This window comes from Myripristis murdjan, chromosome 12 (assembly GCF_902150065.1).
Source record: "Myripristis murdjan chromosome 12, fMyrMur1.1, whole genome shotgun sequence".
Taxonomy (NCBI): domain Eukaryota; kingdom Metazoa; phylum Chordata; class Actinopteri; order Holocentriformes; family Holocentridae; genus Myripristis; species Myripristis murdjan.
The window spans coordinates 3,635,307-3,650,386 of NC_043991.1; the positions used below are offsets into that span (position 1 = coordinate 3,635,307).

General features: G+C 42.5%; 1 protein-coding gene across 1 annotated transcript in view; it reads right to left on the reverse strand.

Moving 5' to 3' along the window:
• The window catches only part of LOC115369203 (NACHT, LRR and PYD domains-containing protein 14-like), a gene marked incomplete at its 3' end in the record, with an annotated part of 59,358 nt that extends 52,059 nt beyond the window's left edge, over positions 1-7,299 (reverse strand). Inside the window, exons 1-3 of the mRNA XM_030065770.1 lie at positions 7,256-7,299; positions 6,199-6,245; positions 4,276-4,629 (exon numbers count right to left, since the gene is read on the reverse strand). Coding sequence (XP_029921630.1) covers positions 4,276-4,629; positions 6,199-6,245; positions 7,256-7,299 — 445 coding nt within the window. The remainder of the gene's footprint in view (positions 1-4,275; positions 4,630-6,198; positions 6,246-7,255) is intronic.
• Positions 7,300-15,080: the final 7,781 nt, after the last annotated feature.

Consider the following 15,080-nt stretch of genomic DNA (forward strand, 5'->3'; position numbering starts at 1 on the left):
TTATTTCTGTTTTTATTCATGCATTTATTTATTTATTTGTGTATTTATACATTTATGCATGTATTTATTTATTTATTTTTACATTTATTTATTTATTTATTTCTACATTTATTTATTCATTTATTTATTTATATATTTATTTTTACATTTATTTATTTATACTTTTATTTATTTCTACATTTATTCATTTATTTATTCCTTCTTTTATTTCTACATTTATTTATTTATTTCTACATTTATTTATTTATTTCTACATTTATTTATTTATTCCTACATTTATTTCTGTATTTCTACATTTCCACATTTATTTATTTCTGTATTTCTGTGTCGTATGTTAATAAGGTGGGCGGTTCTTACATTAGTCTTAAGCACGATTGGTTTGTGGCTGTGATCCTATCCACTGCTGCTGCCTGGACTGGCAGTAGCAGTGGATACCAGTGGACTAGCTAGCTACTAGGGCATTAACAACGCCAGACTTTTCCACGTCGTCGACCAGTCAACACCGGGAGATTTTTGGGGGGGCTAGCGGGGCTCCAACCGGAGGGAGGGAGGGGTTGTAGTGGAGCGCCGACCGGGCGACCGGGGGGGTGAGGAGGCTGTAGTGGAGCGCCGACCGTGTGTGGGGGTGTGTGTGTGGGTGTGTGTGTGTTTCTTCGACTTTCGACGGGTTGATGTTTACATTAATGCCCTACTAGCTACTGTGTAAAACGCAATGGAAAGCGTTTTGAGAGCCATCGTCAGTGATTTAAGGTCACTGGCGAATGATGTGGTAAATCATGCACCCACCGACTACTTCCAGTAGTCCGATTACACACACGGTCGGCGCTCCACTACAACCCCTCCCTCCCTCCGGTTGGAGCCCCGCTAGCCCCCCCAAAAATCTCCCGGTGTTGACCGGTCGACGTAACGTCGACGACGTGGAAAAGTCTGGCGTTGTTAATGCCCTAGTAGCTAGCTAGTCCACTGCTATCCACGGCTACTGCCAGTCCAGGCAGTAGCAGTGGATAGGATCACACCCACAAACCAATCGTGCTTAAGACTAATGTAAGAACCGCCCACCTTATTAACATACGACACAGAAATACAGAAATAAATAAATGTGGAAATGTAGAAATACAGAAATAAATGTAGGAATAAATAAATAAATGTAGAAATAAATAAATAAATGTAGAAATAAAAGAAGGAATAAATAAATGAATAAATGTAGAAATAAATAAAAGAATAAATAAATAAATGTAAAAATAAATATATAAATAAATAAATGAATAAATAAATGTAGAAATAAATAAATAAATAAATGTAAAAATAAATAAATACATGCATAAATGTATAAATACACAAATAAATAAATAAATGCATGAATAAAAACAGAAATAAATAAATAAATAAATGTAGAAATATTTATTAATTTAATTATTTATGCATTTATATATTTATATGCGTATTTATTTATTTATTCATTTATTTATTGTTTTGTCATTTTTCGTCCCTCATAGATGGGCACCTTGCATGGTCCAAGGAATCCCATTGGTGGATTGTGTTTAAAACAGAAAAACACTGTTTTTAACACACAGGGGAAAGGGGTTCAAAATTTTACTTTCAGATATCACTATAAAAATTCACAAGTTGATTACACACACAAAGACAAGAAAAAAAGTCAATTACAAGTTCTTTGAATTATTCTGTTTACACATGCATATCACACATTATCTGATTTGATATGCGCTAATAAGGAATATAAGGAATAAATGCCAGAACAGATATTTAAACAGTGAATTAAAAGGTTACTATATATATAGTAGCCTTTTAATTAAGAGGTTTTTTATTTTTTATTTTATTTATTCCAATTAGTGCATATCAAATCAGATAATGTGTGATATGCATGTGTAAACAGAATAATTCAAAGAACTTGTAAATGACTTTTTTTCTTGTCTTTGTGTGTGTAATCAACTTGTGAATTTTTATAGTGATATCTGAAAGTCAAATTTTGAACCCCTTTCCCGTGTGTTAAAAAGGCTGTTTTTTTTTTTATTATTATTGGTATCATATGGTCATATATAGGTGATTTTCAAATCTTTCCACCAATGGGATTCCTTGGGACTTTTTCCCCTCACTCAGGACAAACTGAGGATACAAAATCAGTTGAGTTTGCGTCTCTTGCAATTTGTCCTAGGGTTTTTTTTATAAAATGACTGGACTATAAGAGAATGCCTTCAAACTGTGCTTTTTTTCTTTTTTTTTTTCAAATGTGTCACAAAGCTCTTCATATCAAGACTTTTCCCTCTAAGCGATGCTTCACAGAGCGTGTCGAAAACCAGGGTTTATGTGGAAATTAAAGTGAATGCATGGAAACTTTCCAGACCGGCATACAGAGCCCTTTCACCGGAGGAGCTGCTATCGCTTGCATCAGAGATATGAAGCTCGGCCGCTCTGCGTTTTTTTTTTTTTCGACTCTCTGTCCCTGCGTTCCAAATCGCATACTTATACTTTTTACTTTTAGTATGTACTGCAGCTGCCCTTACAAAGTATGTAGTTTAGTATGTATTGGGACATACTAATTATTTTTTTCCCTACTAAATAGTATGGTAGTATGAGTATTGGAACGCAGGGTGTGTCTCTGGAGTTTCACAACGGCTGTTTGCTCAGCGTCCGCCCTGCTGGACGAACATGGGAACTGCAGCACGCATTTTCCTCTTTCACCTATTTTGGGAAAGTGTTATATACAGTGAAAGGTCAAATATTTGCGTAAGTTGTCTTCACAAAGAGAGGCTTCTGTAGTGCACACACACACACACACACACACACACACACACACACACACACATACACACTCAAACTCACATCCACACACACACATTGTATCCAGTGAGTGTGTCTAAGATCATTTTTCTCTCTCTGTGTGTGTGTGTGTGTGTGTGTGTGTGAATCCAAGCAAAGCCAGCAAAGCGTCATGTCTGCCTGTCCAAGTTTCATCATCAGTTTCTTGTTTTTGAGCGAGAGAGAGAGAGAGAGAGAGAGAGAGAGAGAGAGAGAGAGAGAGAGAGAGAGAGAGAGAGAGAGAGAGAGAAGAAAAACTGCGGGTTCAAACCCTGGCTTCGGTGCTGCTGCCCTACTTCTCTCCATCATTGTACTCACTCCGTCTACTTTCTGGATAAATGCACAAAGAGCAGGAAGAAGAAGGAAACAAAACAAAACAAAACAAAACAAAAAAAAAGTCTGAAATTGGTTCACAATGTCAGCACTTTGTTTATTGTTTCAGAAAGGACAACAACAAAAAAAAAATCTTGCAAGGACAGGTAGGAATGAATAATTAGAGAATATTTGTGAGTGTTTCTGGTGTGTGACTGAGTTGTAATTGATACTTCATTGTGTTTAACACTGATTTAATGTGTAATAATGGAAAAAAACAGGGTCAGTGAATGTATCGATATTTTGACTGAGGCTGTGGTCAACATCAATGAGACAGTAAGACCAGCAAATATGAATAAACATGAGTACAGACCACAATAGCAACAGCCTTTACCTCTCTCTCATATCTCTGTGTAGTAATGCTGTACAGAGAGGCTGTGCGTGAGTGTGTGTGTGTGCGTGTGTGTGTGTGTGTGTGTGTGTGTGTGTGTGTGTGTGTGTGTTTGTCCACGATGATGACAACTAGTGGCGAAGCCCGGAGACGGCAGGGAAGCTCCTCGGCTCCCTCGGCCTCGGGGTTTGGAGCAGAGGAGTGTGTGTTCATGCTCCTGCAAGGACGGCCTGCCCCCTGGTGGACAAATGAGCAAATGACAGGAGGATATCTGCCTCGGCTGCAGACCCATATCAAGAAAGAAATGACGGGGTGTGTGTGCGTGTGTGTGTGTGTGTGTGTGTGTGTAATCGGTGGAGGAGGTTTAAATGACACTTTTGCACAATATTAAGAATTTGAATATACAAACATTATAATGACTTATTATATTTACGCGCCTGTCCAGTCAATCAGTTAATAATTATCCACCAAGATGCCTGATACAATAATAATAAAAAAAAAAAAAAACAGTAACCATAAACCACAAATCAGCCAAACATGTTCTAAACACTTTCAGGTCAGAGTTTGTTTCTGAAATACTGGCAGCTTAACCACAATAGAAGAACCAGATGACCACAAACCAAACGCAGGGTGGAGCGGCTCAGTGAAGGTGGAGCTGAAGGTGTGCAGGAGTGTCAGTCTGTCAGGAGAGACTCTGTAGAAGGACAGAGTCCCAGCAGAGCAGTCCAGATTCACTGCTACTCTGTGAGATCCACGGGGACGGACAGAGATGTCGGTGTCCTCACTGTTGTGTCTGACAGAGTAGCTGTAATCACGATCAGAGCACCTCAGACTCCAGGACTGTTTATTGTTTCCGAGCACAGAGTCTTCACCACTTCTTGTGATTCCTCTGTAAGTCACTGCTATAGAAACCAGTCCACTCCACTGGACCTCCCAGTAACATCGCCCAGTCAGACCTTCTTTACACAGAACCTGAGGCCACAGGTCAAATCTGACTGGGTGACGAGGATACGACTGCAGCTTGCTCTCCCTCGTCACCTTCCTGTTGTCCTCAGACAGACGGAGGTTTCTGTTCGCTGTGTTTGGATCCAGTGTGAGATCACAGGGATCTGATGGGGAGAAGACACACAACACACCTCAGAAAGCATCATTCACTCACACTCTCTTGGCTCTTATAAGGTTATTATAGTTTTGCATTTTTCATTAAAAATCAAAACTAATGTCATTTTACACTTTGTCTTTTCAATTTTTTTTCTCCATTTTCTCATTCAGGTTTTTTTTTTCTCTTATGTCTCCCTCTCTTTTTTCTCTACCTCTCTCTGTCCTTACCTGCCCCCTACCCTCTTCATACACCCCCCCTACACACACACACACACACAGACACACGCACGCAAACGCACATGCACACGCACACGCACGCACACGCACACACACACACACACACACACACACACACAACAAAAGTAAACTACAATTGATTTGCTTTCTTAATTTTTGTTTCTCCTTATTTTCTGTTGTTTTGTTTGAGTTCTGGTTCTTTCTTTCTTTCCACATCTGTTCAGTCCTGTCTTCTCCTTTTCTAATATGTTGTCTAATGTTGTCACTCTCTGCACTCGACTTATTCACCTTTCTTTCACTAATAAAGGAACAAAAAATACCAAAAAATACCAGGCTTATGTACAGTGGTGGAAAAAAGTTTTCAGACCCCCCATGCATTTGTGAAATATTGCATTAAGAATCACTCTTAGGTCTTCAAGTGCAATTTCTTTTAGTACAGTCACAACCAAAATACTAAACAAATCCTAAAAAAAGCCATTAAAAACTTCAAATTGATTGGTTCCTGGGTCATTTTGGCACCAGTGATGAAGGTCGTTCTTTTTATTAAAAGACACAGTTTTTGTTGCCAAGCTTGGTGTCTATATAAAGCAGCACATCTGAAAGTTCTTCAGACACAAAAATGGCTAAAACAAGGAACCTAACGCAGGAAACACGCCTGAAGATAAAGATTACACTGTCAACTGTTTAGTTTGGTTAGTTTTTCTGGTAAACAATAAACAAAAAAATATCATTTGTATTTGTTTGTATCTGTCTCATGCAGCCACACCTTTTGAAACACAAAAAAGATTTTTCCACAAATATTTCATGATAATATTTGAGATTGTGAGATTGTGTCAAATTTTAAGGGTGTCCCAAAACTTTTTCCACCACTGTGTGAGGTAAATCGAACAGAGGAAAACTCATTTTTCTCTGTAATTTTAAAGTTGTTTTTAGTATGTTGTAGCTTTGATTGTTCACAGCAGAGAGAGACAGGAAAGGCCGGGGAGAGAGAGGGGCCGCCCTGCAGCAAAGGGCCTGAGGTGGGATTCAAACCCACGACTCAGCCTGGACAGGCTGGAGCTCTGCAGCACGTGAGCTACCAGGGCGCCCAGGTTTCTGTCATGTCAGCTGATTTTAGCTGCTTTTGGAAACACACACACACACACACACACACACACATATAGTTTCAGCTCGCTCACATTTTCTGTAAAGCCTTGTTTGTTTTTGTAGTTAATGTGTATGTAATTTGACTATATACATAATTTTATTCAATATATATTTTCTAAAATCCCTTTCTGTGTGTGTGTGTGTGTGTGTGTGTGTGTGTGTGTGTGTGTGTGTGTGTGTCTCTCAGTACTCACATCCTCTCAGGCTGTCAGCTGGAGTCCAGTCTTCTACATGTTCCAGCCTGTAGGGATGAACACAAAACCATCATCGTCTTCATCATCATCATCATCACTTGCAGATCAACTCGAGCACATGATCCCAACACACTGTGGCTGCTCTGATTGGCTGATCTCTCTCTGTCTTTCTGTCCAGTCCTGAGGCCACTGAGCACTTTGGACATTTCCCAGGAAATGCTGCCTGCACTGACTGTGTCCAGCACAAGAACCAAGCAACCAAGCTGCTCCGCCTGGACTGACTCCACCCCTCTAGGACTGACTCCACCCCTCTGCTGACCTCAGAGGACTGACTCCACCCCTCTACTGACCTGAGAGGACTGACTCCACCTCTCTACTGACCTCAGAGGACTGACTCCACCCCTCTACTGACCTCAGAGGACTGACTCCACCCCTCTAGGACTGACTCCACCCCTCTACTGACCTCAGAGGACTGACTCCACCCCTCTGCTGACCTCAGAGGACTGACTCCACCCCTCTACTGACCTCAGAGGACTGACTCCACCCCTCTACTGACCTCAGAGTCTTCAGGCTGCAGTGTGGACTCTCCACCAGAGCAGACAGCAGCTTCACTCCTGAATCCTGCAGCTGGTTGTAGCTCAGGTCCAGCTCTGTCAGATGGGGGTTGGACTTCAGAGCCGAGGCCAGAGAAGCACAGCTGCTCTCTGTCAAGCTGCAGCTCCTCAGTCTGAATAAAGAATAAAAAATAAACTATAAGGCAGGAAGAGTGCAGAAGCGTCACTCCTCAGTGAACTGGCTCCTTGCGCTCTGAGAGCTTTTTCTACTTCAGTGTCTAGTTATTGTTATGGATTTGCCATGTTGTCCAGCAGCCTGCTCACACTGATACAGCTATTCATTTTGTAAGAAAGTGAAAATACTAAACAATAATAGGCTAATTATTCCTAAATAAATGAATATGTTGTTATTTGAAGGTCTGGTCTCCACAGTGTCTGCCAACAAAAACCCTTTTGGACAAATGGAGCTGATGAGCCCTGATGTGTTTGATTTTCTTCCTCACATCACAGCAGAGATCTGGAACCGATGGCTCACCAGGGGCCTCATGTAAAGGGTGCGTACGCACAAAAACATGGTGTACGTCCTTTTCCACGGCTAAGTTCAGATGTATGAAGAGTGAAATCAGCGTGGAAATGTGAGCCAACTTCATGGCTGGTGTACGCAAGTTTCTACAGCTATTGGTCCTTTGACTTAGAGGTGATGCTGGAAAACTGTTGATAATGTGAAGACAATTAGTCCTCTGATGTGCACATCTGAGACACATGAACAATTAGCACTGATGAATAATTAACACACACGCATGTCTAAGATTAGATTAGTGGATATAAAAACATGCCTAATATTAATCCCCCTTGAGCATTGAGCATGTGCACCCCCAAATATGATCCTGTCTTCACAGCATCAGTACCAGTCTGTGGTTCAAGTTAGTGACTTGCTGTTTTTTGCTGGTTAAACTAAACTTCAGAGCTTTCTGACCGGCCCCTGATTGTCTCTGTGTGTAAAGTACTCATGTCAATAAACCTGTGTGTCAGGCGCCCCGGTGGCTCACCGGCTAAGAGCGCACCATGCAGTAGTGGTTTTGGTAGGAGTAGAAACATGGAAGGGCGCAAGGGAGTAATTTGGCCTAGGGCGCCAACATAGGCAGAGCCGCCACTGACACCAGGGCTCAGTCCTGATCACAGAGACCGGGGTTTGAATCCGACCTCTGGTCCTTTGCTGCATATCATCACCTTTCTCTCCCCTGTCTATCTCTACTGTGACTATCAAATAAAGCAGGAATGCCAAATAAATAAATAAATAAATAAGCCTGTACAGAATATTACATGTTCACACATCACTAAAAAGTGCAGTCTGACCTGAGAGTCTCCAGTCTGCAGTTTGGACTCTCCAGTCCAGCAGACAGCAGCTTCACTCCTGAATCCTGCAGCAGGTTCTCACTCAGGTCCAGCTCTGTCAGATGGGGGTTGGACTTCAGAGCCGAGGCCAGAGAAGCACAGCTGCTCTCTGACAACCTGCAGCTCCTCAATCTGAATAAAGAATAAAATATGTAGCTATAATTTCCAGTGTTTGGGACATTTATCAGTCAGAGATTTTTCAAAATATTTAAAAAGGAAAGACAAACCAATGAAATAGTTATTATAACAACTATATTAATAATAATAATGATAATACTAATTTATATTTACATTACACCTTTGAAGCAAAGTTCCAAAGTGCTTTACAAAACCATCAGAGTAAATGAAAAGATAAAGATAACACCTGAAATGACAAGACATCAAAATATGAAAAACACAAATAAACAGACAATGAAAGCAAGAAATGATAAAAGGTCCAAATAATTCAAATTCAGTGCTAAATACAGTAGACGTGAAAACAGCCATAGGTCCGTCCATAAATAACAAATGAATGGCTCAGTGAAAAGTCCTCAGATGCCTTCAGTCTACCATCTTCTCAGAGTAAAACTGGAGAACAAGAGCTTCTGCATCACATGACACCAGCACCCAGTCTCTTGACCAATCAGGGCCAAAGTTATGAGCATTTCAACAGACTGACCAGGTGGTGGCAGTAGAGGTGGGCCCATCAATATATTGATATAATATGGATACTGTGATATGAGATCAGATATCATGTGGGATTTGGGATATGGTAATATCTTGTGGCATCAGTGTTGTCCTCTCCTGCTTTTAAAGGCTGCATTACAGTAAAGGGATGCAGTTTTCTCAACTTATTAGACGCTCCTCGCTGCTCTGTTATTGGCCTCAGCCTGCTCGCTCATCATATCCATATTACTAATGACTGTTTAGCACTAATTTACACTTTCATGAAAGCACCAACCAGTCATCCTAACAATATCCTCACAATATGGATATCACGGTATTCAGTCAAAAACATGGTGACAGTCGACTGTGTTCATATGGCTCAGTCTGAGGGACTAGAGACAGAAAATATCCTGAAATATACAAAATGTGCATTTGGTGTGGTCGTCTGTCAGCCTGCAGAGTTTAAACAAAGTTTTGCATGGGAAGTAGGTGAGCTGTGAAAAAGGGTGTGAAGATACGGTGGCCGAGAAGTGCAAACCAACATTACAAAATGTGAAACACTTTTACAAAGTTTGAGACAAATTTACATTTTGGAAAACATGTTTACATATCACAAAACAAAATTTCATTACCAAAACACTTTTACCAGTCCTGAAACACATTTACGTTTCAGAAAACAAATTAACAAGACGCGAAACACTTTTACAAGTGCTGAAACAAATTTACATATTACACAAACCGGAAAGGGAATGTACCAAAGCCCTGATTGACACGGACTTGACACGGAAGTGAAAAATGCCCGGTCAATTTTGGTTTTTGTCGTCAGTTGTTGTGTTGGTGACCGAAGATGGGCATAGGAGAGTTTGTTAGCGACACAGAGCAGGCAGAGGAGCCAAATATGCTGCAACAGCGCATCCAGTATTTTAACGAGGGACACTCGTATGCGGTTATTGTGAACTTAATGTCTAGTGTGCATGGTGTACACATCAGCTTGAGGTCCCTGAAAACCAAGCTGAATGAAGCCGGGTACTACCGCAGGGAGCATTACTCCCCCATAAACTCCGTAATTAGGGCCATCAGATTGGAACTTCGTGGACCAGAGGCCTGTATCACAAAGCAAGCTTAGTTTCCCCTGGATTTCTCAGACCTATCCGGCTACACTAATTGAGATCATGGTGTTCAGGGATAACCGGTATCACGACACTGGTTATCAACTCGCTCATTCGATCCAGGTTTGCCTCATAAAGAGCCGTGAACGCGCACGTCTAAGGGGCGACAAGGAAAAACGCACAGCGTATGTCATGGCAGAGGTGCAGCGTATTATACTGGAAAAGGATGAGGAGCAAAAACAACATCTACACACTAAATCGAACACCGCGGCTGCCGCGAAGAGAAGGCAGAATGCTTGGCAACGAATTGCCGACGGTGTAAATGCGCAAGTTACACATCAACAGCTCAAGTCCACATCTGACGCTGAAACCTATGAACTATGTCAGTGCGCTGCTGTAGCTGGAAAGTTTCTTTGCCTTTTGGACTCGTAAGGTGCTGGTGCAGGTGTTGTAATGTTTTTTTCTTGGTGGTGCAGGTGCAGATAAAAACCACTGGAGGGACTGTGCGACTCAGATTTGCTTCTCTCCATGTGATTTTCCCCAGACATACTGTACGTTCACCTCTGTGAAAAAGGAGTGGTAAATTGACCAGCTGGTGGTCATATATTAGCTTAAGTTTATAGCCTATGAATAAAGACGATCAATTTAAGGCTATCTGAATTGAATTTATTTAATTTGTAACACACATGCTTGTTTATTTCACTGACCTGTTTTCAGATATTTGCCAGGTTGAAGTTCCTTTTTTCTTTTTTAGGAAAACATCTAGGATTGTGTGGTCGGCGGGAAGTGTGTGTGTGTGTGTGTGTGTGTGTGTGTGTGTGTGTGTCGGTGTGTGTCTCCAAAAAAAATGCCACTTAGGGCCCCAGTTTGGCCAGGGGCGGCCCTGATCTGAATATTTAGAGCACTACATATATTTAATGTATTTCTGATGGTGTCAGGTATGGAAGCAGCTCTACACTGTTTGTATAATGTTGATTTCACATCAGGACTAACCGAGCCTTCCTGCAGTTCCTCACAGCTGGGATCAGTCTCCATCGTCCCTCATCTGATGTGTTGTACGCCTTCAGGTCCAACTCATCCAGAACCTCCTCTGACATCTGCAGCATGTAGGCCAGAGCTGAGCAGTGGATCTCAGAGAGTTCCTTCTTTGATCTGTTCTCTGACTTCAGGAACTCCTGGATATCCTGATGTACTGAGAGGTCGTTCATCTCCATCAAACAGTGGAAGATGTTGATGCTTCTGTCAGGAGAGACACTGTAGGTGTTCATCTCCTTCAGGTTGTTGATGACTCTCTGGATGTCTTCTGGTCTTCTCTCTGTCTGACCCAGCAGGCCTCCTAAGAGCCTCTGGTTGGACCCCAGCAGGCCTCTTAAGAGCCTCTGGTTGGACCCCAGCAGGCCTCCTAAGAGCCTCTTGTTGGACTCCAGTGAGAGGCCATGAAGGAAACGGACAAAGAGGTCCAGGTGACCGTTTTTGCTCTGCAGGGCTTCAGACATGACTGTCTTCAGGAAGACATCCAACGATGGCTTTTTGTAATCACATCCAGTCCTCATGACTCTGGCCAGTACCACTGTGTTGCTGTTGGTGTAGCAGTGGAAGATGTAGACTGCAGCGAGAAACTCCTGAATGCTCAGATGAACAAAGCAGTAGACTTTTCTCTGGAAGAGCACACACTCTGTTTTGAAGATCTCTGTGCACACTCCTGAGTACACCGAGGCCTCTGTGACATCAAGATCACACTCCTCCAGGTCTTCTTGGTAGAACATCAGGTTGCCTTTCTCCAGATGTTCAAACGCAAGCCTGCCCAGCTTCAGAAGAACTTTCCTGTCAGTCTTCATCAGTTTCTGCTGACTCCTGTCATGACTCTCATCGTACTTGTGCTTCTTCCTCTGTGTCTGAACCAGCAGGAAGTGTGAGTACATGTCAGTCAGGCTCTTGGGCAGCTCTCCTCTCTGGTCTGTAGTCAACATGTCCTCCAGAACTGTAGCAGTGATCCAGCAGAAGACTGGGATGTGGCACATGATGTGGAGGCTCCTGGACGCCTTGATGTGTGAGATGATTCTGCGGCACAGCTTCTTATCACTGGATCTCCTCCTGAAGTACTCCTCCTTCTGGAGGTCAGTGAACCCTCGCACTTCTGTTACCCTGTCGACATATGTAGGAGGGATCTGATTGGCCGCCGCAGGTCTGGAAGTTATCCAGAGGAGAGCCGAGGGAAGCAGATTCCCCTTGATGAGGTTTGTCAACAGCACGTCTACTGATGATGTGTGTGTGACATCAGACACGACCTCATTGTTCTGGAAATCCAATGAAAACCTGCTTTCATCCAGGCCGTCAAAGATGAACACGACTTCACAGACGGCGAGCTTCTCTGCTGTGACCGTCTGCAATGTTGGATGGAAAACACGGAGCAGCTGGAGAAGACTGTAGCGCTCATCTTTGATCAAGTTCAGCTCCCGGAACGAAAACAGAACCACAAGACTGACATTTTGGTTTTCCAAGCCCTCTGCCCAGTCCAGAGTGAACTTCTGCACTGAGAAGGTTTTTCCAATGCCAGCAACGCCCTGCGTCACAACTACTCTGATGTGTGTGTCTTGTTTAGGTAAGGGTTTAAAGATGTCCTGGCACTTGATTGGAGTGTCACTGAGGGTCTCCATCTTGGATGTTGTCTCCAGCTGCCACACCTCATGTTGGGTATTAACCTCTTCACTCTGTCCCTCTGTGATGTAGAGCTCAGTGTAGATCGTGTTGAGGGGGGTTCCAGTTTCTGCTGCAGCAGTTCCTTGTGTCACAAATTCACATCTCCTCCTCAGACTGATCTTATGCTCGTCTAAAACCTCCTGCAGACCGCCGTCCACTGGGCTGGTTTGACTGGGTGTCCACAGTCCAGGTCTTGTTCTTGATCTTTTTCCACACTGGGGACAGGCAGGATCTCCTGATGGATCAGACTGGTCCCAGTATGAGATGATGCACCGTCTGCAGAACCAGTGTCCACAGTTGGTGGAGACTGGATCCCTCAGGAGCTCCTGACACAAAGCACAGCAGGACAGCTGCTCCTTCACATCACCTCGACTCCTCTTCCTGTCCCTGTGGAGATGAAAGCAGTTTGTTTATGTTTAGACAACATTACGTTTTAACTGAAATCTTAAAATCTTTTTTTAAAATCTCATAAGCGGACTCATGTCACTTTCTGTGACTACATTTACATGGATTGCAATATTCTAATATTAATGCAATCAAGATAGTATTTACAAGACTAAATGTCCATGTAAGCAGCATGACATCCACTTTGAGTTTTTACAGCAGATTATGACAAATACAGCAATCCAAGAGCTTGACAGCTCATGTTTTTTTTTTTCATTTTTTTTTTAAAGCAAAAAATCTCCACAATAGCATGAGGAGGAAACTCGCTGCAACAAGCTTTCAACAAGCTAAAGAGGACGACACCCCCTTGACTTAACCCTGAGATTAGTCACCATTGGTACGACTCCAGTGAAGACCCCATTAGGGCTGAACGATTTAACGTTTTCTGATCGAAATCACGATTTCAGACAGTGCGATCTTGAGCTGCGTTTTTTTTCAGCGCTCCTGACTTGTGTCGACTATTTCACACATGTCGTCTTCCTACCATCCCGCCGTGAAGCTCACCAATCAGAAGCGGCATGCTACGCGTGGACAGGTCACGCTAACCAATCAGAAGCGGCCATTGTCCAGGCGACAGTATACACACTCTAAAAATAAGATGGTGTCCCTAAATAACGTGTTTTGAAATGGCTTCAGCTGAACCAGAAGGGGAGTTAGGGGATTTAATCCCAAAAAAGCAGCACGTCGGTCATATGGGAGTATTTCAGGTTTGGGACTGCAGACGTGCACCAGAAACAGGTACTGTGCAAAGCCTGTCGAACATCCAGCAGCAACACAACCAACTTAGACCGGCCCTTGAAAAATGACCACAGCATTTACATGACGAGTGCATGACCAAAAAGTCCAGTGAAAAGTCGAGTTAAAGTGATGCTCAAGCCCACTGCAGCAAACAGACTACAATTACAGCGCCGTTTGCTGTGTAACTCCGTATGAAAAGAGCAGCTGCACACACCGGGAGGTAACGACTGCTGTAACACACTACATTGCTAAATACATGGTGTCTGTTAACAGGGTCACCAGAGAAAGATTTCAAAACCTCCTCCGCACGCTGGACAGAAGATATGATTCCCTCCCGCACCTCCTTCAGCCAGGCTGTCATCCCACAGCTGTACGCCGAGTGTGAGGAAAAAGTTGTAACAGAGCTGAAAAATGTGGAGTGTTATTACTTATTTAACATCGTTTTTTTAAAATTGTTTTGTATTTTATTACATTTTTTAACGATACAGAATTAAGGATTTTTTGCACTACTTAAAACAAGACAGTCAAATGTGTCTCTTTTAGTTCTTCAGTTGTAATAACTGCTGTTAGTCAAGGACTTTAAACAATGTACATGCATGTTTCTTGCCTTTGTATGCAATTCTTACCTTTTTATTATTCATCCTTGCATTAGAGTAAACAGCATTTAATGTTTTGATGGTATGATGTAATTTTCTGTCATGTTTTAAATTTGTTACTGTACATGGTGAATATTGCACCGAAGCTTGATTTGAAGAAATATCACAAACAAAATCGAAATCGCAATATCGGCCAGAAAAATCGCAATTAGATCTTTTCCTAAAATCGTTCAGCCCTAGACCCAATAACAAATGTCTGAATCCCCTCCACATCCAAGTGGGTTTTCATGCTGGATTCCAGTGCTCCTGTCTGGTTCCAGGACCAGAAGTCAGGTATTACAACACTCAGGCTGGGACAATATGCTATTCTCCTGATCCGATACTATCATGACACCTGGGAGCCGATCAATAGATATTGTGATTCTTAAGTATCCTCTTATCCTTGTTGTGTAAATGTGTCAGAAACTGGCCCTCACTGTCAGTCCAGCTGGAGAAGCAGAGCTCCTCTGAACGGCCTCGCTCTCTAGTTTGTGTCTGTAAAGTTTGATGAGGCTGTGATTCTCCTAGAGGTCACTAGAGGTCATTTCCTACAGCGACGTCCAGTTTGACAAAAGTCTCTGCCTGCAGTGAAATGGCTGCTATGGGGGCCAACATCATCACACAGGAATCAAATGTGGCTCATTGAATCCACAAGAGTCTCA